General features: G+C 36.6%; 1 protein-coding gene across 4 annotated transcripts in view; it reads right to left on the bottom strand.

Moving 5' to 3' along the window:
- Window positions 1–23,815, bottom strand: part of LOC150085490 (potassium voltage-gated channel subfamily KQT member 1-like) — a 225,086-nt gene that overhangs the window by 138,575 nt on the left and 62,696 nt on the right. For 2 of the 4 annotated variants that reach the window (XM_090374074.1, XM_090374075.1), the window contains exon 1: window positions 22,812–23,479. The exons of the other annotated variants lie outside the window; for them this stretch is intronic. In XM_090374074.1, the coding sequence (XP_090230200.1) occupies window positions 22,812–23,173 (362 nt within the window). In that variant the 5' untranslated portion in view covers window positions 23,174–23,479. Of the gene's footprint in view, window positions 1–22,811; window positions 23,480–23,815 lie in introns of those variants that run through there. 4 annotated transcript variants of the gene reach the window in all.

The raw sequence follows: 23,815 nt of genomic DNA, 5'->3' as shown, positions 1-23,815 counted from the left end.
CAGACGACAGTATTCTTAACTTCTATGTCAGTTCCATTATTGTCCGTTTCTCCCCGAAGAACCATGATTCTGGTAAACTACTTTACCTCTCCCTTTCTTTTCTTTTAAGATGTTTTTTTATGTCTTTAGTCAGTCTCGTTTGATACTCTCCAGGCTACACTTTAAGAGGATTACATCGTCAACTACTAGAAAAACTTGGCAAAAAGCGTAGAGATAAAATGTTTACCCTTATACCGGTCCACCTCTGCTTATCAGATTTACCTACTTACTCGCAGTCAAGTAATCGCCTAAAGATCCTCTCGCAACCTTTTTAAAGTCTGCAAGTTGCAAACTTTATTTATTACAAAATGGATTCACAACATTTTTTTCTCCAAGCAGTTCATTGTCTGTTTTTTCTTGTATTTTCTTAACGACAGTGTCAGACAAACAAGAAGCACATCCTTGTTTTATATTTATTTTGCTTCCTGGCGCCGCTTTTGTAGTAATTTTTATCAATCACTGACTGTCAAGGACAGATCAATACTGGAAGTTGCAAGGCCGAGTCTACTGGAATTAGTGATGTGGACCTCAAGTGACAGTCCATATTTTATTTCCATTAACTTCCGGAAATGTTACATTATAAAGAATTCTCTATCATCTAATAATTATCCATAATACCTCTTCCAAGAAAAAAACTAGGGAACCATGAAACAAACTTGACTAATATATGCTTTTGTTAGCAACATGTTACAGACATACTTCTCGCCCTTCTAGATGAACACTACACAAAGGTCACCGTATTATCACAATCTGAGAATGACACATTCTTTCCAGATCGAATTAACATTCCTTTACATCTACAGTGCTTCATTGCACGAATTTTTAGAATGCGTGCCTAGCTCGTTTTTGGCTTAATTTGAAATTCCTACGAAGCGTTTGCTGAAGAAATATTTACGAACTTCCCAACGCATGAAATTTATTTAAATGCTGTTTTTAAACTATTCAGCTTTTGACTACATCTGCTGGAATTATTATAATTAAAGGGCCCCTTTTAAATTATAGCAATTTGCATACGCACGTGATGAACTTATTTTGCCATATAGTAATAAATGCGATATTTAAATATTCCTCTATTTCGTCTTTAGTCTTTTTCTGGTTTTGATAGTTTGATTAGGCTGGGCTAGTTAAATCTCGAAGCAAGCTATTTAAAAAGGGAAACTGCCGTATTGTAGGACTGAAAAATTATACTACCTTGCAAACAGTATCAGGAGACATATCACTCAAATTCATTTCAATTGACTGTCGGTTTTCACTTTGGCCACCTCCACCATCCTGGGTAAGCTTTCTACCAAAGAACAATAAACTTAGTCGGGATCCTCCAATCCTCTTACAGAACAGTGGCCAATGGACCTACCAGTGTGGAACATGTTAGTGTGGCCTCACTGACATTCAGTTGATAGGTATTCCATTTGTTTCAAATCGGGATTCGGTGACAGACAACATTTTGGCATTTGCATATTCATGTCCATGAACCATTCCCAACAGGACCGGATGTATGGAATGAGACATTAACTTGTAGAAACAAACAAGAGTGCAAACCGAAGAAATGTCACATCTTAGGAACTATTTAATTTTTCGAAATGTTAAGGTGGGTGTCGGGCTCGTGGATCGTCCCACAACCACCAAAGATCCTAGGCCATACTGCACACGGTAACTCCATCTCCTCCGGATTTCATTTTTTGCACAACGCGCTACAGCAGCAAGTATCCTCCACGCCCACACCAGCCATCCGACTGTAGTAGGGTGTGACGAGATTCATAACTCCATAGAACCGATATCCACTGCTCAATGGACTATTTGCGGTGTTCGTTGCACTATGCAAGGCGACACCGTTAATTACAGTTGATGTTTGGGGCTTACGTGCTGCAACCCTCCCGCTGCTGGGAGGGTGGCAGAGCTGCTGGACAGTGGTACCGCCATGCTTCAATTTCATGACAATATCATTGGCAGGTCACTTCGAATGTGGATGTCCGAATACCTTTTGGAGGAGAGTGTACAAATTGAATGATTGCAAAGGATAAACAATTGAAATAACTGCACTGCTGCAAGAATTCAGGAAGCTAATGGATTTTACAAAAAAAAAAAAACATTGATTAAATAGAGAAAAACATATATTGATACCAATTACGACTGAAACAGGAAATTTATAAAAAGTTTTAACTCTAATAATAATTATTGAGCACAAAAATTGAATGTTTTTAGGCATCCTCGAATATTATTTGAAAATTCAAATGTCATTTGTTTTCTGTACATGGTCTTTTATATAAAACGGAAGTTATCGATTTGCGCAAAGCGGGTGTGACGCCTTTTATCGTCTCAGGATAGTTTTTCCATTCCTGTTATTTCATGATGATAAAGCCACTGTAATCAAAGTAGGTGTGGAAATCAATATTTGAACATTATCTCGGCTTACATTATGTCACAAGATAAAGTAACTTTTGTGTACTTTCATTTAATAATAAAAAGGAGAAATTTAAAAATAAAATAAATTTTCAAATGTGCTATGACCAATTTAGGGTAACGTGTGTTTCCCCCGGATAAATCCAACTGTGGTATAACTATAGTTATAATAATAAATACGGTATACTTATAAATCGAACTCCACTGCATAATAATTCGATCATTAAGACCATGCCAGCACGATTTTAAAAGATATTTCGGAAAGTTTGGAATTTAACTGTGGACAAAGTTACATGAATAAGATAATCCACTTCGGATTGGCACTGACGAAGGTCATTTTGTCAATCACTAATCAAATGAAAGCTTAAAACAGTGCCAAAGTTTGTTGTAAATAGAAGCCTCGATTACTTTTAGAAGGGTTATCATAAATGCAAGATGTTCACTGAATGGCTAAAGTGTGTCCCCTTTTTTGTGCGATTGACAAGATATGGGTGAATTTTAAACAAAAAAAAAGTTTATGCGAAACAGTCGCGCGTCAAGAGAAGTGTTAATTTTATTGTCAATACTCACTTAAAAACAGCAAAGGCTTATTTTCGTGGCGAATGCGCAGTTTGAATGTATAAGTTCGAATTCAGAAGTAAATGCATCACGTGTATATCATTTTAGTTAAGTAGGCCTACTCAGTCAATTAGAACAGGGATTACACTTTTAGGCGTTTCTTCTCTTAATGGTGTGAATAGCAATAAAACTTAAAAGACGGTACTCACCTTGATTGAACTGCTTATTTACACGAAGTTGTGATGGAAATGAAGTTTAGGTTGAAGTTTAAAATACGTTGAAATAAGTTAATTGGATGAATACGGAATTGTTAAAATTTGCTCAAGGAAGTAGAAGTGTCACGCGAGCGACTTTCGTATTAAACGTCATCGGTTGGCAGTGATAGGAAAGAAGGAAACTGTATTGTATTGAATTTAATAAAGAGATTATAAACGGTGGCTCTGTTTATCTCCAGATTAAAGAATAAACTCGACGGTATTTTGAGAAGATTAAGATCTAATAAAGAAGTCAACCTGCACACGTTACAACAAATTGGGATACGCAGAAACATCCTTCCACACATGTTCGGCATTACCAAATTACACAAACCCGGCCACCCCCCTACGACCAATAGTTTCTTTCAACAAATCCGCTTTTTCCAACCTATCCACTTTTTTAATTAAAATCATATCACCCCTTATGAGATTTTCAAAACTTAAGGTCAGCAACACCAACCAAGCTTTCGAACAAATAAATTCTGCTATAATTTCTAGTGAAGACATCGTTAGCCTCCTTCGATGTCGTTTCTTTATACACCAACGTACATTTACCCTTCACATTACAAGCCTTACGTGAACTCCTAATGAACGACAACACTTTAGCTAATCGCACCTCCCTTAATACATATAAAGAGACACACAAATATCCAATAAGCAACATCAATAACATAATATATTTAATTAAATGCCAACCCGGTTGTAACGCACGCTACATCGAGAGCACTACCACAAAATACGGTTCCACCAAAACTTCCAATACGCGTGCTTATTACCATTAGAACAGCTTCAGAACTAATCAAACCAGCACCGAACTTACACAACGTGTACATTCCCACAACCCCCTAGTCGATTCGGCCATTACATTTATTAAATTAAGATCTAGTTAGAAAATCTTCCAACACGAAGCACTTGTCATACAATGGTGTAACACAACACAACGCCATAACACTACACTTAACGTCCTAAATACGAAACTACCTACCAACCTCTCCCCGGTCTGGAATCTTACGCATATAAGGTTCCCACATGTCGCAAAATCAATTATGGGAACATAGAAATTCTTTATATACACAGTTTCCTTCTTTCCTCTCATTGCCAACCGATGACGTTTAACACGAAAGTCGTTCGTGTGACTATTGGCCTCGCTTATTTCATATTATTTTAAATTTTTCAAGTGACAACCAGGGACGAAGTAGAGCACTTCTACTTCCTTGAGCAAGTTTTAACAATTCCGTATTCATTCAATTAACTTATTTCAACGTATTTTAAACTTCAACCTAAACTTCATTTCCATTCCAACTTCATGTAAATAAGCAGTTCAATCAAGGTGAGTACCGTCTAAGCTTTATTGGTATTCACACCGTTAATAGTTATCTTTAAACAGTCAGTGCCTGGACTTCTTGTGTGCGCGTGTAGCAAAGTGGTATCGTCACCTTCCTCCCCACACAAAGTGAAAAAGGCCCGGATTCGCCTGGACTCAAAAACAAAGGACAGGACCTAAAGTCAAAGATAGACCTCAGTGATGAAAATGCAAAACTTCAGTTGCATTGGACACCGTTTGTGGGGAGCTTTACATTCATTTAACTTGATTCATAGAACTGTTAAATCCATTCAAAAAAACTTTTTAATCAATTTAAAAAGTACTTCGTCAATGTAAAAGTTGATTTTACTTAACTATCTTGAAAATAATACAAGCCTGATACAACCGGGTGAAGGCGCTTAAGTTGACAGTGGTTCGAGCTCACGTAACCACTAAATGCGATTAATGACAATATGTTGGAGTATGAATTAAGCATTCATGTTACCTCGAAATAGTCTTTCTATTTACGTAAGCACTTCTGTAGTGTTTTTGTTGACTTAAAGATGTCTTTATTTTGAAGAAACTTTGTGGTTGTTGGAAAGATAATTACTTCAATGGCATCGTCATTATTTTTTTCTGCCTTCAACTATTGATCTCTACGTCTTGAGAATATTTCCTTATCCTTTAATAACTTACAATAGTAATTAACATAAACAAGAAAATCAATGGAGATTATACGTTTTGAATCACAATAAACGCTTTCCATTAACTGCTGACAGAATCCATGCTGGTCCACTTGGAGTTGAAGTGGTTCGTTTCGATGGGTAAAGAAAATATTATATCCTTATTGTTTCTGTAGAAACTTACCCAAAACTGCATGAAAGTTTGGTCTGTTCCAGGAAAAGAAGCTGACTATTATAAGTTTTACCTCTTCGTGAAATATCTGCTCTGTACTAGCTATGCTGACCTTCACAACTGATGCCAGCTGATCAACAGAATATTCTCCGATTATTTCGAATGTCATCAATCGTTTAAATAGTTTTAGAATTCAGAAGTACCACTTTTTAGAAGTGATCTTGTCTTCCGTTTTTGTGTAGTCTAGAGATGCTGTCTATCCCAGATTTCATCCCTGAGCGATGCCACTTATAGGCAGCTAAAGTGATGCATTTAATTGCTAAATTTATACTTTTCTCATGTGGGAAAAATAAATTTCACAGTAGGGTGACAAACAGAAAACTTAAAGCCGATAAAATATGAACTAAAGATAAAATGCACGGGGGATAAAACAAGAATGCTGTAAAACGCATTACAAATTATGCGCTCCCCTCCTCACGTAGGTAACTGTCCAGTTGATCATTGAATTCCTTCACACCTTCAACTACCTGCGTAGGCAACTTGTTCCACTAATCAACAACTCACTGGCTAAAAGAATTTCCTACAATATAGTCTAAACCTCTATAATTTGATTTTATTAGCCCCTAGTTATGGAATTATTTATAAAAGTGAAAATTCCGCCTTCATTCATTTAACCCCTTTCCTCTCAGAAACATAAATTTCAATGAAGTCCCCCCCGTAGAGGTGCCAAGCACTATTGCCACATGATCTAAGTCTTCACCTCGTACGGTCACCAGTTTACCGAACTCGCTATTCGAGTTGCCGTCTTTGGAATGTTTCAAGAAGATCAGTGTTTCTTTCAGATGAGGTCTCCATATTTAGACAGTTTACCAAATGCGGGCTTACAATTGCTTATACAGCGGGACCACGACTTCCTTCTCTCTCTCTACAGAACAGTGTTCGATAAATCAGCGAAAGGACACCATGGCCATTCCTGGCGCCTGTTTATACTGCTCAGAGAACTTATATCTGCCCGTATCGTAGCTTCAGTTTAATTCAACCCCAATGAGGGGAGTTATTTTGGAATTGCTATTCCCAAGTGTAAGTGTATTTTGCCACATTAAAGCACTGCCACTTTTCTGACCATTCTTGAAGCCTGTTCAAGTCATCCTAAAAGAGCGCTGCTTGGCCCTGATCATCATTAAGGACTTTCCCAATCTTTAAATCTTCTGCAAATTTTGACATCCCGCCCCTTTCGTTGTCGTTTATGAAAATCAGAAGCAACAGTAGTCCAAAACCGATCCTTGGGATCGCACTTCTGACGTTACACCAATCTGAAGAATATCAATTAATCGCCACCTTCTGCACTGCAGTCACCCTGGTCTATCTTGGAATATTTCCAGTATATAATCCTAACGTGTTTCAGCTTTATACAGTAACCACTCATGAGTAATTGAGTCAAATCCCTTGCTAAAATACAAATAAACAATGTGAAAATTGTTTCCTACATTGAACTCATGAGGAGCTGTCAAAATAGCTTACTACGTTAGTTAAACACGATTTTCCCTTAACAAAACCATGTGTGTGTCCTTCAGAATGCCATTTCTATCTAAACGTTGACTGCACTCTTAATTATTGCCTCCAAGATTTTCCCTACTACTCAAGTCAGACCAACTGGTCTGCATTTATTGTCTTCACTCTTAGACCACCTTTACGTATTGTTGATACGTTCGCACTTCTCCAATCCAAAGGAGTCTCTTCCGACTCCAATAATGTCCTCATAATTAACCTCCATGGTTCAATATACTCTTCAGCCGTCTCCCTCAATTAGTGGGTATATGAAATCAACTCCAGAAGCCTTACTGGCCCTTAGTTTCGAAGGTTTATATGTATAACACAGTCATCTGTAATTTCGAAATCGCTGATTTCATGTCTCAGATCCACTCGCACAACCTTTCCTCAGCAAGAAGGTTCTTTCGTCAGTAAATTCCAATGCGAAGTACCTATTCAATTCATCAACGTTAAATGGTTATTTAAGACTTTCCCACTCCTTATACCAGGGTCCGAATTGATTAATTTTCTTTTTATTCACATATATGAAACTCCTTTTTTCCCATTCTTTGCTCTCTTAGCCAGTGCTTTCTTATACGCAGCCTTGGCCTCTAACCTTATCTGTGGTACTATTACAGATTAACTTTCAGCTGTTGTAGGCTTTAATACTTTCCATCGCTCTGTAATTATTTCCTTGCTCTGTTACACTGGTCAGCTTATTCATCCATTTCGGCATCCTCCTCGTGCTATATTTTCTTACTGGTATGCAAAATATATATATATATATATATATATATATATATATATAGCTTCTCTGATTATTTATTTTAAGATAGTCCATAATTCTAATGCATTCGTACTCTCTTTGCAATCCGCCCAATTAATAGATGCTATGTAGCACCTTAAACTGTCAGTTCCCCTTTCTGAAATTAAAACTCGTGCCTTGAACTACTGCAACATCTTTCTTCAACTAACGACTGCGTGATCATTACCTGCCAATGGTTCCTGTATTTTAAGCCCTGGGATATCATATGATTCTGAATAATAATGAACTCTTGAATATTCTTATCCCTAGTATTTTCTCTAACATTCTGGTGAAAATAATAATCATCTAGTTTACTTAAAAATTTGGTTCCCATGGTGAATTTCCCTACCATTTATTCCAATAAACTAAGAGCAGATTGAAGTCTCCGATAATAAGACATTCACATTTGCTTGCCAATTCCATCTGCATGTAGAGGATACTCTTCAAAATCTTCTCTATAGATTATTCCCGCTCTATTTTTGTTTCTAACTAACTCACACCACAGATTCTATGCTGGTAGGCTTAACTTCTGACTCAGCAAAAGCTCTTTTTGCGCTCAGGCTGCTTTTGATAAGAAGTATGACCTCGCCACCTGTTTTATGTTCCTTTTCTTTCCTAAATACATCATAGATACCATGGTGAAACTCGTCATTCCGAATTTCCTGGTGGCACCACGTTTTTGTTAGCTCTATTATATCAGCATTAGTTTTCCTCACCAGGAGTTCGAATTCGCCAGCTTTTTAACAACACTGCTAACATTACTGTAGATAAGATTAAGTATTCTTCTATAGTTTACTAGGCTGACATACTCCCCCATTTAAGTTATTTAGGCTTGCTTTATCTTCTCGCTTATTTTAAACTTTGCCATCCTCAGAACATCTTGGCAATATCTGCTGTTGTGGCAACAAACGAGAATTCTCAAAGTGAGTGCAAGCATTACTTTGACCTATATCATCAGATAAACGCGTGCTATATCTGTTCTACCCTTTAAGTAGCAGTTTCCCTGAACCCTTGAGTTATCCTTAATGATACTTGACTTTTGATATGATACTATCCTTAATGATACTTGACTTTTGATATGATACTATCCTTAATGATACTTGACTTTTCTGTTCTGGGTCACGAATCGGTGGATGCATCGTAAGATACTTGAGTTCTTACGAACTACCAGTTATCTTTGTTTCTAGGGCAAGCACCCGTTTCTTCAGGGACTCAAATTCTTCTCTCAATTCACCAAGTTCTAATTTGAGATCGGTACACTCCTTACATCAGGCGCAAAGAAAAGAATCATCAGTTGAACTTGGTTTGTCTACCAGACCCATCTTAAACTACATCCCATAGGCTATAGAAACGACGAATTCAAGACTCACACCGGAAATGGCCTCAGGCATTTCCGTTTGAATCACAGTGCCCTTGGACAATGTATTGAAAGTGGATCTTGTAACAACCATTATTTAGTAAAACCTGAATTTAAGAAAGATTACTAAATTTAGAATATTACAAAATTTACATTAACAAAGTATTAGAGAAATTAAACTTTGGCCATTTTATTGCTGGGTATTTTTGCCAGACACATGAAGTCAAGACCTCGTTAATGTCTTCAATCTACTGTATCATTTTTCCCATCCAGAAAACTAATTTCCGGGAGGGAAAAACACCGGGTTCTCATCGAGAAAAACGGGCAAAGGGTGGGAACATCCTAATTTTTACCGTCAAGATACAATCAACCAATCATCCACTGTACGTTTTGGATTGAAGAATCGGCGTATTAACTGAAATATGATGTTTGTACAGGTCCACAAAAGGGTACCATTCAGAACCTTTAAAGAAAAATATTGAGGTTGACTGAAGTTTTATAGAAATGAGTGGTAAAATCTTCTGTAATGATTAGCATGCGAAAATCTGATCGGATTAGTTTGGGGAAAAAATCTGTTTTATACTGTTCCAAAGAAAGGAATTTCAATCGGAAAAGAACAAACAAACAAAAATCGTTTTTTAAAACGGAAATATGACCAATACCTTTTTTCAATAGAAACATTCTGGATTATATTTAATTGGATATTTGGAATATAAGATTGCAAATGCTATGGTAAAGGATTTTTGTGAACAAAGAAAATGACAGATTTTAAAAGGATTCCAGAACCATGAAAATAAAACAGAATTCGTAAGAGAAACTTCGAAGCCAAAGAGATTTCCACTGTGTACTTTGGAGAAAGTTCGCACTGCAGGTTCATATTCTTGGTAACGAATACAATAGCATTGTCCATATTCTTTGTCTCCTCACTCGAACTTTGAATGGCTTCAGCAATCTTTTGATCTATCGTCCTTTGATTTCTTCTCGAGATATTTCTTGAAAGATGAACATCCGAAGGCAAAGACAGGTTGAAAATGACTCAGACGCCTTTTGAAATTTTCTTCAATACGTATTTTCAATTTATTGTTTTCGTTAACTAATCTTAATTCTCAAGACTTAGAATTTATAAAGACTCTTTAAACTTCCGGATTTCCACGTTCTCCTTGATTGAGGTGCAATGTAAACAGCCTGAAGGTAGGAAGGAAAACTGGTAGTATAAATTGTCCGTTACTATCCGGATACTGTAAGAATAAAGTAGGAGGTGAAGTTGGCATTATATTTACTACGTATTAATAGTTAGCATGTAATTTATTTCCACTTCTATTATTTTATAAAAATAGAAAATTAAATGCATTACTTTTATCTACAGTAGGTGCGGACACAAACACAATTTTCCAAAGTAAAATTGTAATCATAAAACGCTATTTGAAATCGCATGGTTGGGAGGGTCATATGGTCCTTCGGTAACTTTTGCAAGCACACTGCGAGATCGAACTTGCACTCCTTGCACAAAATGCATGGCCAGGCCTATTGTTAACTGTTGTAATGCAAATTCAAACTATTCTTGTCCCGGTTGTGTAGTATATAAAAGGAAATTTCTTTTTAAAGAAAGGTAAGTCCTTGAAATTCTAACGGTTTTTTCGGAATCACTATTATAAATCAGTATCTGTAAGACTGATAAATCCCATCAAATTCTTTGTATCAATCGAATTTAGAAATGATGGAACGATTGTTGCAAATTTATTTTTTTTCTAGACATTCAGTTTTGTTTAGAATTTGTCTCATTACATTTCGGACGCACTATAATTTATTTATTCATCAGATATGACTATCCAAAACTGAAATAGTCCTGCATAAATCAGGAGTTTAATAAGTAAAATCATCCAAGAAAAATTAAAGTTAAAGGTGTGTGTGTTTATTATTATTCGCCAACTAAAGTACCAGGCTTAGCACCAGTTGCAAATTGTTCGATTATTTTGAGTCCCTTTGTGCATAGACTACTCTGCTGCAGTGCACGATTTAAGGTATATCCGGTGTCTGATGGGATTCGGACTCTTCAAAGGGAGTGACAAATGACGAATTCTTTGAATTTTAATGGTAATCAAAATTACTAAAATCAGAAGTAAAGTGAATAATTCTCTTATTTTACTTGTGATACAGCTACAAAACTTGGTTAGGTCGCATCTTAATAAATAAATAAATAAATATTCATTTATTGCAAATACAGCAAGCCCATCACAGCACATGGCTAGGGGCAGATAAGAATACAAAGGAATGATATAAAGTATATGTACATAGCAAGTTTTATATAGATATTAACAATGGTTAGAAATTTTAGTTATGAATTTAAAAATTGCAGAACAGGGCATTTAGCTTTCAGCTGCCATTACTGGTTGGGTTATTTTTCTTCATTTCATCGGAGATCTGACTCCTGTAGGCTGCAGAGTTGATTAACCTGTTGGAATCAATGTTGTGATGATTTATGAGGTGAAGAAATGCATTGGGGAACATTCTGTCCATTTGTTTGAGCCTGGAGAGGCTGGATTTGAATCGCTGGTTTCTTGTATTTTCCCTGTTGGGGGCAGCTATTATATTGCCTAAATTTGGTGAATCGCATGCAGAGGAGATTATCTTTGCAAGAAGCATGACTCCAGACTCGTTGATCATCTGTTGCAGAGGCTTTGTTTTTAGGTTTTTATAAAGCTGTTGCCTCGATATTGTATGGGGAAAGCGAAGCTTCCTATTGAGCCATCTAAGAACCCAATATTCCAGGGCAAGGAATTTCTTGACGGTTACTTGGGGAGCACCAGACCAGATTTCGGAAGCATAGGACAGAATGGGAAAGATGCATCTTTGAACATGCTTAATGACTGTTTTTCTGTCTTGAATCGCTGCTGTTTCTTGTTTGATTAACCATTTTGCTTTTTGAATTTTTTGAGCAACATATAAATAGTGGGCATTAAAGGAGAGATTTTTATCAAAAACAACTCCAAGGTCTTTGTGAGCGTAAACATTTGGGATTGGGACATCTGCAATTTTTATTTCTATGTGGTTGGGTTGTTTCTGAAGGGAATAAGTAATTTGAGCAGATTTGCTTGCATTTATATTCAGATTGAGATCTTTCAGGTACTTGATGATTTCACAAATCTGTGAGTTCGCATCATTGATAACTTTGCGAATATCATCACTGGCTTTGGAGGTTATAAATAATTTTAAATCATCGGCATATGCCAGTAGATTTGGATTTTCTTGTAGAAGTGGTTGAAGAGATGCTGAAAATATTGTACTGGAGAGAACGGCTCCTTGGGGAATGCCTGTTGAGGTTGTGACGAGAATATCGTCAGTATTAGTGGGGAAGAGGAGAAGTCTGCGATTTAGGCTGTATTGAAGATAGGAAATAATCATTGCGTCAACGAGAAAGTGATTTTTTAGTATTTGAAAAGCTTTTTCGAGATCTATGTTGTCGAAAGCACCTTTGATGTCAAAATAAAATACGTCGCATTGTGCCTTGTCTTGAAATGCAGTTTGGATGCGTACAATGGTGTCAGCTAGGCTTGTTGTTGTGGAGCGCCCTCTGGGACCAAAATGCATATTGACAGGTGCTTTGGCGAAGATTGCATGTTGAAGATATGGGAGCATGATTTTTTCAATAATTTTAGTGATTATTGACGAAACAGCAATTGGTCGATGGCCGGAATGGTTATTTCTGCAAGCTTTTTTAGGAATCAGCGTAATCCTGAAAGTTTTCCACTGTCTTGGAAGGAATGGCTGGCAGATGCACCTGGAAATGATATGCACTAACGAATCAATGATGTATACGCTGGACAATCTAATAATAAAACCAGGGATGCCGTCAGGGCCTTCACTACTATCAGGGCGTATTTGGTTAACTGCATGCTGAACTGTATTTTTGTTCACAAGTTGGCTAACTAGCAGGGCTTGATCCGGAGACACATGTTGCACTTTGTCTGCTTGTTCATAGGAATTAAATGCTATAAATCTGTTTTGTATACCTTCAGTGAAAATGTCAGATCTGCTTGTTTTCATATTGCATCTTATCCATTCAACAACTAGATCATGCTGTAAGGTAGCTGTTGTTTTTGTAGAAAGTGCTCTTTTATTGTGCTTTAGCGTGGACATAACATAATTTTTGTATGACTGAATTTTTTTGAGTTGAAACAAAGCTCTGCTCTTTTTATATTTTATGTGTGCTGATGAAGTGCCGTATTTCTTCCACTGCCTGTGGTATTTTTGCTTACTTTTAAAGTATGGTTTCAGGTGGGATTGGAACCAAGGTTTGGAGTGAGAAGATATTCTAACAAGTTTGGATGCCGACTCTGTTTTCAGTTGATTCAGCCATTTTATAAGAAGAAAGGTGGCGTCCTGTATAGGAATATTTTTGAGAGAATCCCATGGGTAGTATTTTAAGAGCTGCAAAAACTTTTCTTTCTGAAGGAATTTAATTGATGATATTCTTTTAGTGATTTCCAGAAGGGGGCGAGGATTCCTGCAGCAAATTGTTGCTTGCAGTTCTATACTTTTGTGGTCAGATTGAAATGTAATGTTCGTACTAAGTTTTTCATGCAGTGGAAAGTTAGAGTATACAAGATCAAGCGCTTGATTACCTCTTGTAACAGGGACATTGATTTTGTTTGCTCCTAGAACTAAAAATGAGTCAGACAGCAGCTTCATTTGTAGATTATATTTGGGCAGGGGAAGGTTAAAGTCGCCCATTATAATGATGTTAGTTTGAGGCTTAAGAACAGTGGTGATCCAGGTTATTACTTCATTAATGATGTCATCAGTAGGTCCAGGCGGAATATAAATATTATAAATTTGAAGCAGAGATTCCTTAACTTGAATTAGTAGGGAAATTCCTTCAAAGTTGAAAGTATTAGAGTTGTATGTGTTCAAAACTTTAAATTTGGATTTTAAAATTATTGCTGCCCCACCACCTCTACGATTAATTCTTGATGTCATGAATGGCGTGTAGCTGAGATTCTTCGGCAGTAGGAAGACATCTTGTAAAGATTCCTGCATCCACGTTTCAACTAAACATATGATGTCATGCGATTCTTCAACCATTAATGAAATAAGCGTAGATAGTTTATTTTTTATGCTTCTTACATTTTGAAGAAAAATGCTGAGATGGATATTTGTGTTAGAAGGATGTTTGCAAACAGATGTATTGGATGGCAAGTTAAATGATGGATTAAGATGAGAATTAGGAATATTATTCTCTAGCTATGCAGAGAATTCAGCAGATTGAGAATTAGTTGGTAACTTTTCACTAGGGTTGTTGACCGATCCTCCAATAGCTCCATAAAATGGCATGATGAGTAGACCATTTGGCCAGATATCAGGATTTAGATATTGTTGTATGTCACAATCCTTTAGCTCAATTCTAAATGATGAATATGTGGGATGTTTCGTTCTTATTTTGAACGCTCTACCTGGAATTTCTAACTCTAATAGTAGTTGGTCCATCTGCTGGGAAGTAGTATTCGGGTCTAGCCTGCTAATAAAAATGTTATTATTTCTAAGCGTCGAACTATTTCTGTTTCTAATTTTAATACAAGACTGCACATTTCTTGTTCCTATTATGCTTGCATTTCTGTTGTTTTTGCGAGGAAACTTAAAACCTGGGGAGTTTGTAAGCAAGCCATTATGGGAAGGCACTTCAGGATATTGCTCAGTGCGATAATTTTGATAGTGCACGTACAAATTGCTTGGTTTTTGTTGATTACTAATAGAGGTGGATATAGGTTGTCTTCCTGTGTCAACACGTTGCGAGGAAACACGATTGTGTTCTCGGACAGAAAGAGAGCTAGAGCTTGATTTTTGGTATCGCGGAGCTGTTTTTTCTGGAACGAATTCTTCAGCATCTGGGCTGAGGGCTGGAACTGCAGAGGTCTGATGAAAAGAAGGGTGAGGCACCGGATGGCTTTCGACCATAGCCTTTAGTTCGAGAAGCAAGTGGTAGAATTTACATTGCTGATCTTCAATACGAAAAAGATGTTGTTTAATATCTTCATTTTCTCTAAATTGTTTCCTCAGCATATGTTCCAGAGAGGCAGATGAGCGATCATTGTTTGGGGCTGTTGAAGGCAGGGGGGACAGAGAGGAAGCGTCATCCGTTTGGGCGGAGGCATCTTTAGTTGACTTCCTTGTATGGTCTGAGGGCTTAGGAGATTGTACTATTTTGACGGGGGAAGACGAGGGATGGTCAACGTTGCTAAGGAGATCAGCATCTGTTGGGGTATCTTGGGAATTCAGCTTATGCTGATTAGGAGACTGTAAGTTTGCATTCCCCTTGTTAGTACTTTTGCATGAAGGGCATCTGAAATTGTTTTTTAAATTACTGGATTTAGAAAAGTTCTTTATTAATGAACATGCATCACAAAAAACCATACTGCAAATTCCCTTGCAGATAACCCAATTCCGTACTGTTTTTTGACAGACATTGCATGAAACCGCTTCTTTGGGTGGCATGTTGAAGAGTTGAGAATGGCTTTAAATATTAGCAAAAAGAATGTAACAAATAAGCAGGTGAGCTGTTATTGACACAGCAGGGGATCGAAGAGAAGAGTATTAAGCCTGAAGAAATAACAAAACAGTTCGGACGTGGGAGTGGCGGACTGCAAAATTGCTAGAGGGCTGCAGGACTTTAAGCAGGAACACTGTCAAGGTCACGAACAGCTTTGTGTCAAGGTAGGAATTTCAGGTCAAAAGTCAATAACGTTGCTGTTTGTAGCTATGCTAAACAAAGGCTCAGATACTAACGTTGCAGACTAAAAGTTTAAGCTTAAATAAATAGTACTTATCTTGATGAAGACTTCATAAAAACCAGCTGAGTTGCTTGATAGTCATCTATGGAACATGCCAATACATAGATTTTATAAAGATGCCATTTAAAAACTACTTAAAATCACTATAAAGCAGGAGCTGAATCACACACGTCTAACACCTAGGCCACCTGGCGGTACCAAATAAATACAAAATCGATTTAGCAGAGTATTGTATACAGGTCTGGAGGCCTTACTTTAGGATGGATGTAAATCTACTAGAACGGGTGCAGAGAAGGGCAACCAGATTGGTGAAGGAAATAAAAGGAACTCTTATCTAGAGGATTCAGCTCTGCAAATTGCATCATCTGGAGATGAGGCACCTGCATGGTGATCTGATTGAGGTATTTAAGGCTTTGAACTGATTGTGCAAGCTCAGTGCTGATGGGATTCTTGCTAAGGCTACACACGAGGGGACATAAATTCAAATTAAGGAAGGGTGGTTGCAAGATGTGTGAAATTTTGCCTTCAGCTAGTGGGTGGTTGATTGCTGGATCAAACTTCCATCTGTTGTTATGGAAGTGGATGGTTTGAATAAATCCAAGGAAGAACTAGACAAATTCTTGGAGGGTATGGATGCGTGAAGTGTGTAGTTTTATTTTTTGGCTGACTATATAAGCTTGCATCATTTGCTCCTACTAGTAGGGGCAAATGATGCTTGCTTCCTTCCCTCATTTGCTCAACTAGGAGCAAATAGTGCGATAACTGAAGTTGCAAAATTTTCAAAGAAAACTGAATTTACTTATGTGTATTATCAAGTGACATTTATTGCATATTTCAGTTAATAAGCGCTGCCTTCATTTATAACATTGGCATTCATTAAATATTGTAAATTTACCTAGAATTTCTCATTTAAAGCGATAATTGCAAATATTAGTAATTACTCGTATAATCCGCTTCGCATTTTGAGAAAAACTTTAATTTCTAGACATCTTTAAATCGATGATGAAGCTCTCTTACGGAAGATACGATTTAGAAATTTTAATAACTGAAAAAAGAATTAATGCGTTTCAATAAAAATAACATCTAGCTACAGATCTTACATGAAAAGTTTTACGTATATCTTGATTTCGTGGTCTGCAGCTAAGGTGCTGATAGCCGGTAACAGTATCTTTTATTATCACAGATTTTAGCCATCGATAATTTTGTCCTTATCAAATAAGTTATTTTTGCTTTAAGTTTATATTTAACATGAAAATATATTTTCCTTTGCGACTTCTTTTAAGCCTTCATATGACCAACCTATAATCACTCGGTTGGTCCGAAATTTCTGCCATGAAACAAAACTTAATTTTCCAGTTCAATTCTTTCTAGTGTTAATTCTTAAGTTTACAACAGTTCACTGGTTCCGACTCAGAATGGATCAGAGGGCAACAACTTCGTAGGATCATAAAACGCAATCTAGCCAATAATGCCTAGATTGCATTTCATGGTCCGACAAAGCCCACTTTTATCTTCTTGGAGCTATTAACACGCATAACTGATAAACCAATGCATGATGAGAAGGTAACAGTACGGTGCAGTTTCGAATCGAATTTAATAAAAGAACCGGACCATTGGGAAGTAACTTAATGAACACTTCGTTACTATATCCGTGTCCGTGAATAAAAACTGGGATATGGGAATATATTGGAAAATGTTCCGGATTTGAGACAGAATGGAGTAGCATTATTTATTAATAATGCAACACCCTGGTGAATATCACCGGAGAGTTATTTCATTATTAAGAGTACATTTTGGTGGAAAAAACATCAATAGAGCTTTTGAAACAGAGGGGGCTGTCTCTGAGTTCAGATTTTAACCCTATTGATTACTAGCTGTGGAGTTAAACAAAAACGCTGCATATAGACATGATCCCAATGATGTCCCACAACGGAAGAGGCGATCCCAACAGAAACAATGAATGTGTCCCAAAATCAGCTTTCCTCCACTGTTCATAATTTCATTAATCAAATCGAAGTTGATTCAGAGGGACGAAAATTTGAGCAATATTTGTAGTCATGTAGATGGAGACTGCACAATAAAACATTATGGTTTCTTCTGTGTATATTAATATATTTCCATCAAAAATGCACGTGTTTTACCTCCGGTTCCATTATGACCAGCCTTAACAAATCTTCGAGTTGTTTGATGGTTTAGAAATGCATAATAACAATTGGTTTATTTCCAATTATTTCAAGGTAAACCTTTAAAAAACTGACGATAACTATGATTGATTGAGGCGAGAGCCTAAAATTTCATATTGGTCAATTAAAATGAAACAGTTTATACAAAATTTAAATGGAAAAAACTTTCTAGTTATGATTTAGTATGAAAACGTTTTCTTCGATAATCCTAAGATGTTCTGCTAAATGGTAGTACTCCTGTCGAGACTAAGTTAGCTGATCAGGTGAAGGAAGTAGACGTGCTCCAATGAGTTATTCCTGGTTTTTCAGTCCATGAAAATCTGATGTAAAGTCATGATATACGATAAGGACCATGTTAATTAACATGTCATATGAACTGTGCATTACGGCCAAAATCTATCAAAACAAATAACCAACTGAACTAAGGACGAGATAAGCAAAAGTTTCTACTTAGTATAAGTTAAACTTTTATACCATGTACAATATAAATCATCATTGATTATTTATTAATCAGGCAGTGTCAGAGACGATCTATTTTCCCTATCGCGTGTCATCTGGTATTGTCTATTTTCACAACGGAGCTATTAGCAAAAGTTGACATTATCTATGTGTGTGTGGTCATCGAAATGGTGTAAAAACTCTACATTTCTAAATGTAGAGAACGTAAAAAATATCTACCTTGATACTGACTGTAAGCGATATTTCTATTGATCGGATTTCGCAACATAATCAGAAGTAAATGGCCCACAACGTTACTACTATCACCATTTAATTATAGTGGAATCCTATTAACAGAAACGTCGCTTACAGTTGGCCATTAAAAGCCAGTTTCATTAAGTAATAAACTTGAGCACATTAATGACTCTGCATCTCAAGTAAGAGAGAAATTTCTTTATTTTGTAAAATAAAATCTTTACGCTGCGCATCACAGCAAAATGGCCAAATTATAACGGAGAACAGTAACATTCTGATTTTCAACAAATTTTTGACTGCTGTGTTACAAAATAATTGTTTTGTGTATTAATAATTGATGTCTTTAATTTTATTGAAATTAAGTTTCCATGTTTTTATAAGGTTGAGTTATAACTAGCGAATGCCGGTATAATCTGGAGGAAAAATCTTAAAATAGTCAAGAACAGATGACGGGCCTAAACGAACCCTGTGGAACTAGAAGCTGACAAAGATGAACGCTTATTGCCAAGCAGCTTTTCAAGGAGATTCAATAAAAAACAAACGAGGGATTGAAATTTTTTTAAAGAGGAAAATATCGGAAAACTAGAATCAAATGCATGAAATCTATTAAGGAATCCATTTTCTCTTATCAAGATTATTATCTACAAGGTGGATAAATTAGTGAGATTAGAGAAAGAGCCTCTTAAGTGAGCTCTTTATTGGTGACCATCGATTGAAGTAGATATTAAAATACTTAAATTAATAGTTTAATGATTCGGTTATCACTTCTCTCATTATAATCTCATTTGGAATCCTATTTCTGAAAAGTAGGATAACAACTACACTACCCATAATGGATAAAATAGGAACAAAGCGAGACTTTCCTCCTTTAAAAAAAAAAGGATTTAGGAAGAGCATTTTGATCATCAGTGGAATCTTGCAGTGATATAGGAGTACGGTAATGCTGAAATAATTCCTCTGAAACCACAATCATGTGGTACCACTGCATCATCAGCAGTCCATGTTCTGTGACTGCTCAAAAAACTTTTGGTTCTTCTATATTTACTTACAATTCACGTGCTCAGTAATTAAGGTCCATTTCTTGGTTTCAGGTACATTTATATTCAGTTTCAATGTATTGAAATTTAAATACCGTATTTTGCTTTTAATAAAGTTTTCAATTATCTGAATTATTCATTGATCAAACTTGATGCAACTGAATATAGTTCATATCCTCATTGTGCCTTGATGGAGACACAATACAAAGTACAGTGCAAGAAAAAAGTAGCTTTTTTGCCAAAGCTACTTCTAACGAATGGAGACAGGACGTAGATGAAATCCAGCTTTTGAAATGGAAGTTTTATGAAATTTGAAGTTAGAGAAAAGATGACAAGCTTAAAGAATAATCAGCAGCAATAGGGAGAACGTTTCTCCCTATTGCTGTTCAAATAAGCTTAGGGAAGAAACTCGATAAATGAAAGAATATTTAAATATATATAAAATACTACAAACAAGGTAAAACTATAAATTTAAAATAACATAAAATACACTGAAATTATAACTTCAAAGTTTTTATTCAATATTTTTGTTATCATTTGATTAAATATTCCATATTTATTTTTTAAATAAACATTTTATTAAATATTCTGTTATTTATCGGAGATGGGTATTTTATTCAGTTATAAGTGAGGGTAAATTCTCAATTTCAGGTGTAGAAATTTATTAAATGAGCAAAAAAAAAACAGTTAACTTTGTTCTTCGACACTTGAATGACTATTATACTCGTATTGAAATAAAGACATTGTCACTAAAATGGATTCTAACTTTATGACCTTTCTATTTATGAATTATTATTATATATTGGATTGGATGCCTGTCGAGCTAGAAACGCAGCCCGTATCGAAATAACACAGCAAAAATAAGACTTAATTAAAGTTCATATCACAATTTTCTTTGTTTTTCCATCTTATGTACCATTTAATAAAACTTTAAATACTGAAATTCCTTTATGGAAATCTTGTATTACGTTAAAGATGAAACAGGAATTGTTTAAACGATACAAAACGGAATATTTACTCAAATTTCTCTGACCTTACGAGGGTCGTGCCGGAGTATAAACAGAATTTATTCATTTAAAGAAACCTCCACCGATTTCATTATATAGGCTTTCAAAATGGATATCTATCTCGGCAATGAACTTAAACCCTAAAAACAAAAAAGATAAAATTTTCACTGTTACAAATTATTTCAGAACTAGGGGCCATAAATTCCGATTATGGAGAAAGATTTATTAGGCATATGGTGCAAGGAAGCCTGATTTTTAGCCTAGATTATAGGAAGATTTCTTTCAGGCCAGCGAATTGCTAAATACTGGAATAAGTTCTCTCCCAGGAGAGTTGAGATTGACTGCTTGAGAAAATATAAAGATAGCCTGCAGTTTCCGCCGTGAGGAAGAAAACACTTTCTTGTTTTCTTTTTCACATTATTGTTATTTATTTTGATAGTACAGCAAACTCCTATGGCTTCTTTGCACTATACGTCACTAATATTAAAAGAAAAACATGAGTAGAGTACTTATTTAAACTGATTCAGTTTAGGCTTAGAATGCTGGACTAGAAGAAAATTGAAGTAATTGTGAAAGAAAAGGAAGTATATGAATGACGTCAAATGAATAAGACGGTTAAAAATTCTTAATAGAAATAATATTATGGTTGAATATCATCACAAGCAGAAGAACTTAAGGTTTGTTGCCTCAATAGAGTAAGCTATTCTAATAACAGCTCGTGCCTGTGATATTGATCCCCGGAAATTTCTAGTGTCTATGATTTGCCCGACCATGATAATGCGAGGACTGCTCCACTGCCGTGTTTTGAAGGCAGAAGGGCAGGAACTGCTGATTCCTAATGCATTAGGAAGGTGAGTGGTCCTCCCATGGCTCGACTGCCTTTTACTTCTATCACAAATGTGGAAATTAACCTACGCATTTTGTTGCTGGGTGAGCAGCGACATTAGCGTAGGAGGTACGAAGACTGTGGCATCGGTCTGCCCACTGCCGGGTCTTTACTACTTGGCATTTCCTTTACGTCTATGATGACTTTCGACAAATGGTTTCTGGTTACCACTCCATTTCCTCATCATCAAGTGACTACTCAGTCAACCTCATTTTCTCTTTATAGTTTGAGAGCAAAAGTTTCACGAATACAGAAGGCTTCCACAGAATATCGCCTGAAACTCACTGACCTTGAATTTCTCTTCGTTATGATTGACGTCTCGTGGTTTGTTTGTTGATGTTTTTCTTCCACTTAGAATAGGTCCTTCACACAGGAATTTATAAGTGTATTCTAGCTGATGAAATAGGGCAGATAGTACCGAAATAAATCAACGTGCCACTAGAAAGAGACGGACAGACAGGTAGTGAGTTATAAAAAAGGTGAGGATATCGTAAACAGAAGGGAGGAAATGCATATGGACCAAGAGGACGTTTAAATGATAAAAAGAATGTAAACTAAGACAATGATAAAAATGACCTACCTATTTTTGCAATTAAAATACTCAATCGTGAGTCTTATCTGATAAAGTTAGTAGAAATAATAATGAAACGTTTGTATATGAACTCCACAAGTCACTTAGTAGCAAAAGATGCTGCAACAGAAACGTTAATGAAGATAAACAAAATTAAACACTTATATCACGTATAAGAATTTCTTATACGTGATATAATTGTGATTAATTTTGTTGCATCATTAGCTGACCACACCAAGTTTAATTTTACATTTGAGTTAGGTTATTTGAACTTTCCTGAAATATTTAAACTGTTTGAACTCAGTTTAAAGCAATTGGAAATGGATTAAATGTTTAAAATGTCCATAAAACTAAACTTTTTGAAATCTTGTGATGAAAGGGATAGTGCAAACTGTTTATTCGTATATAGTTATAAAAATATTTTTAAATAATCACTCGATGCCAAAAAAAATTAAACTGCTACTATTTCACATTTATAAATTAAATTTTAGGAATGATCTCGAAAAGCAAGCGACAAGAATACAATGACAGAAGGTTGGAGTACTTACACGAACATGTGGTAAGCCACTGCTTTCCATCCGCGTGGCCTTTCCAAAAAGTTATTCACCATGAATCGCAGCTTCCGGTACCTCGGATCTCGGTGACGATGCTTTGTCATAGGAGTTCCCCACAAGCTAAGTCGTGGGTGCACGACTCCCGTTACCCCTCTACGGGACGCAGATTTGTGACCTCGTTCAACTTTGACATTATTTTGTTTTTGACACGCCGATGCTTTGGTATGGAGCTGGTCTGTAGCGATTGGACTCAGCGAAGAAATCGGAATCTCTCTCGAGACCGCCTTATGTAATAGGTTGTTCCTCTCTTGCACCTGGTGACACACGGTCTGCCCGCCACTCCCGACTACTGCCATCGGTGAAGCTGAGCGGCAGCCGCAAGCAGCAAGCTTGTTCGTTCATCTGTCAGCAGTGGAAGCAGGCGTTCGACACAGTAATAGTGGCGGTTTCCTTCGCGCTTTGAAACAAGCGAAGTTACGCCTTTGCCGTTGTACGATCTGTTGGTTCTCGTATGTGGTCGCCCCTGCTGCTGCTAAGGTGATGTTAGATATCGTACAGTAGTTACCAGGTTCCCGTCTTTATCGGGTAATGCCAGATGCACTCACTCGATGGCACTAGTAGCAGCGAAGGCTGCTGGTTGTTATTACATGCACGCACTGCTAGAACATCTCCGATGGAGTTGCATTCCACCAGCTTGTCACTGATTGTCTGCCGCTGCTCTGACGTTGGCTTTATTGCAAGCGGAGACTGGCGATCCTTCCTGGGTTAGATAATGCACGTCATTGATTTAGAATTCCTATACAGGCTGTTGCGCACGCGCACTAAATCAACAGAAACCGATGGTCATCAGTACAGGTAATACGGAACTAGAAAATGCATTCTTCCCCACTTGTCTTTTCTACCACTCTCAAGGGAGGCTGCTTGGACAACGGACATATATCCACCACCGTCTGAAAAGTCTTACGTTCCCGACTGTCAACTATAATAAATCGAAGGAA

The sequence above is a fragment of the Mastigoproctus giganteus genome, chromosome 5 (assembly GCF_048544385.1).
Source record: "Mastigoproctus giganteus isolate SK-2022 chromosome 5, ASM4854438v1, whole genome shotgun sequence".
NCBI classification, from domain to species: Eukaryota; Metazoa; Arthropoda; class Arachnida; order Uropygi; family Thelyphonidae; genus Mastigoproctus; species Mastigoproctus giganteus.
This window is presented reverse-complemented; position numbering and strand designations above follow the sequence as displayed.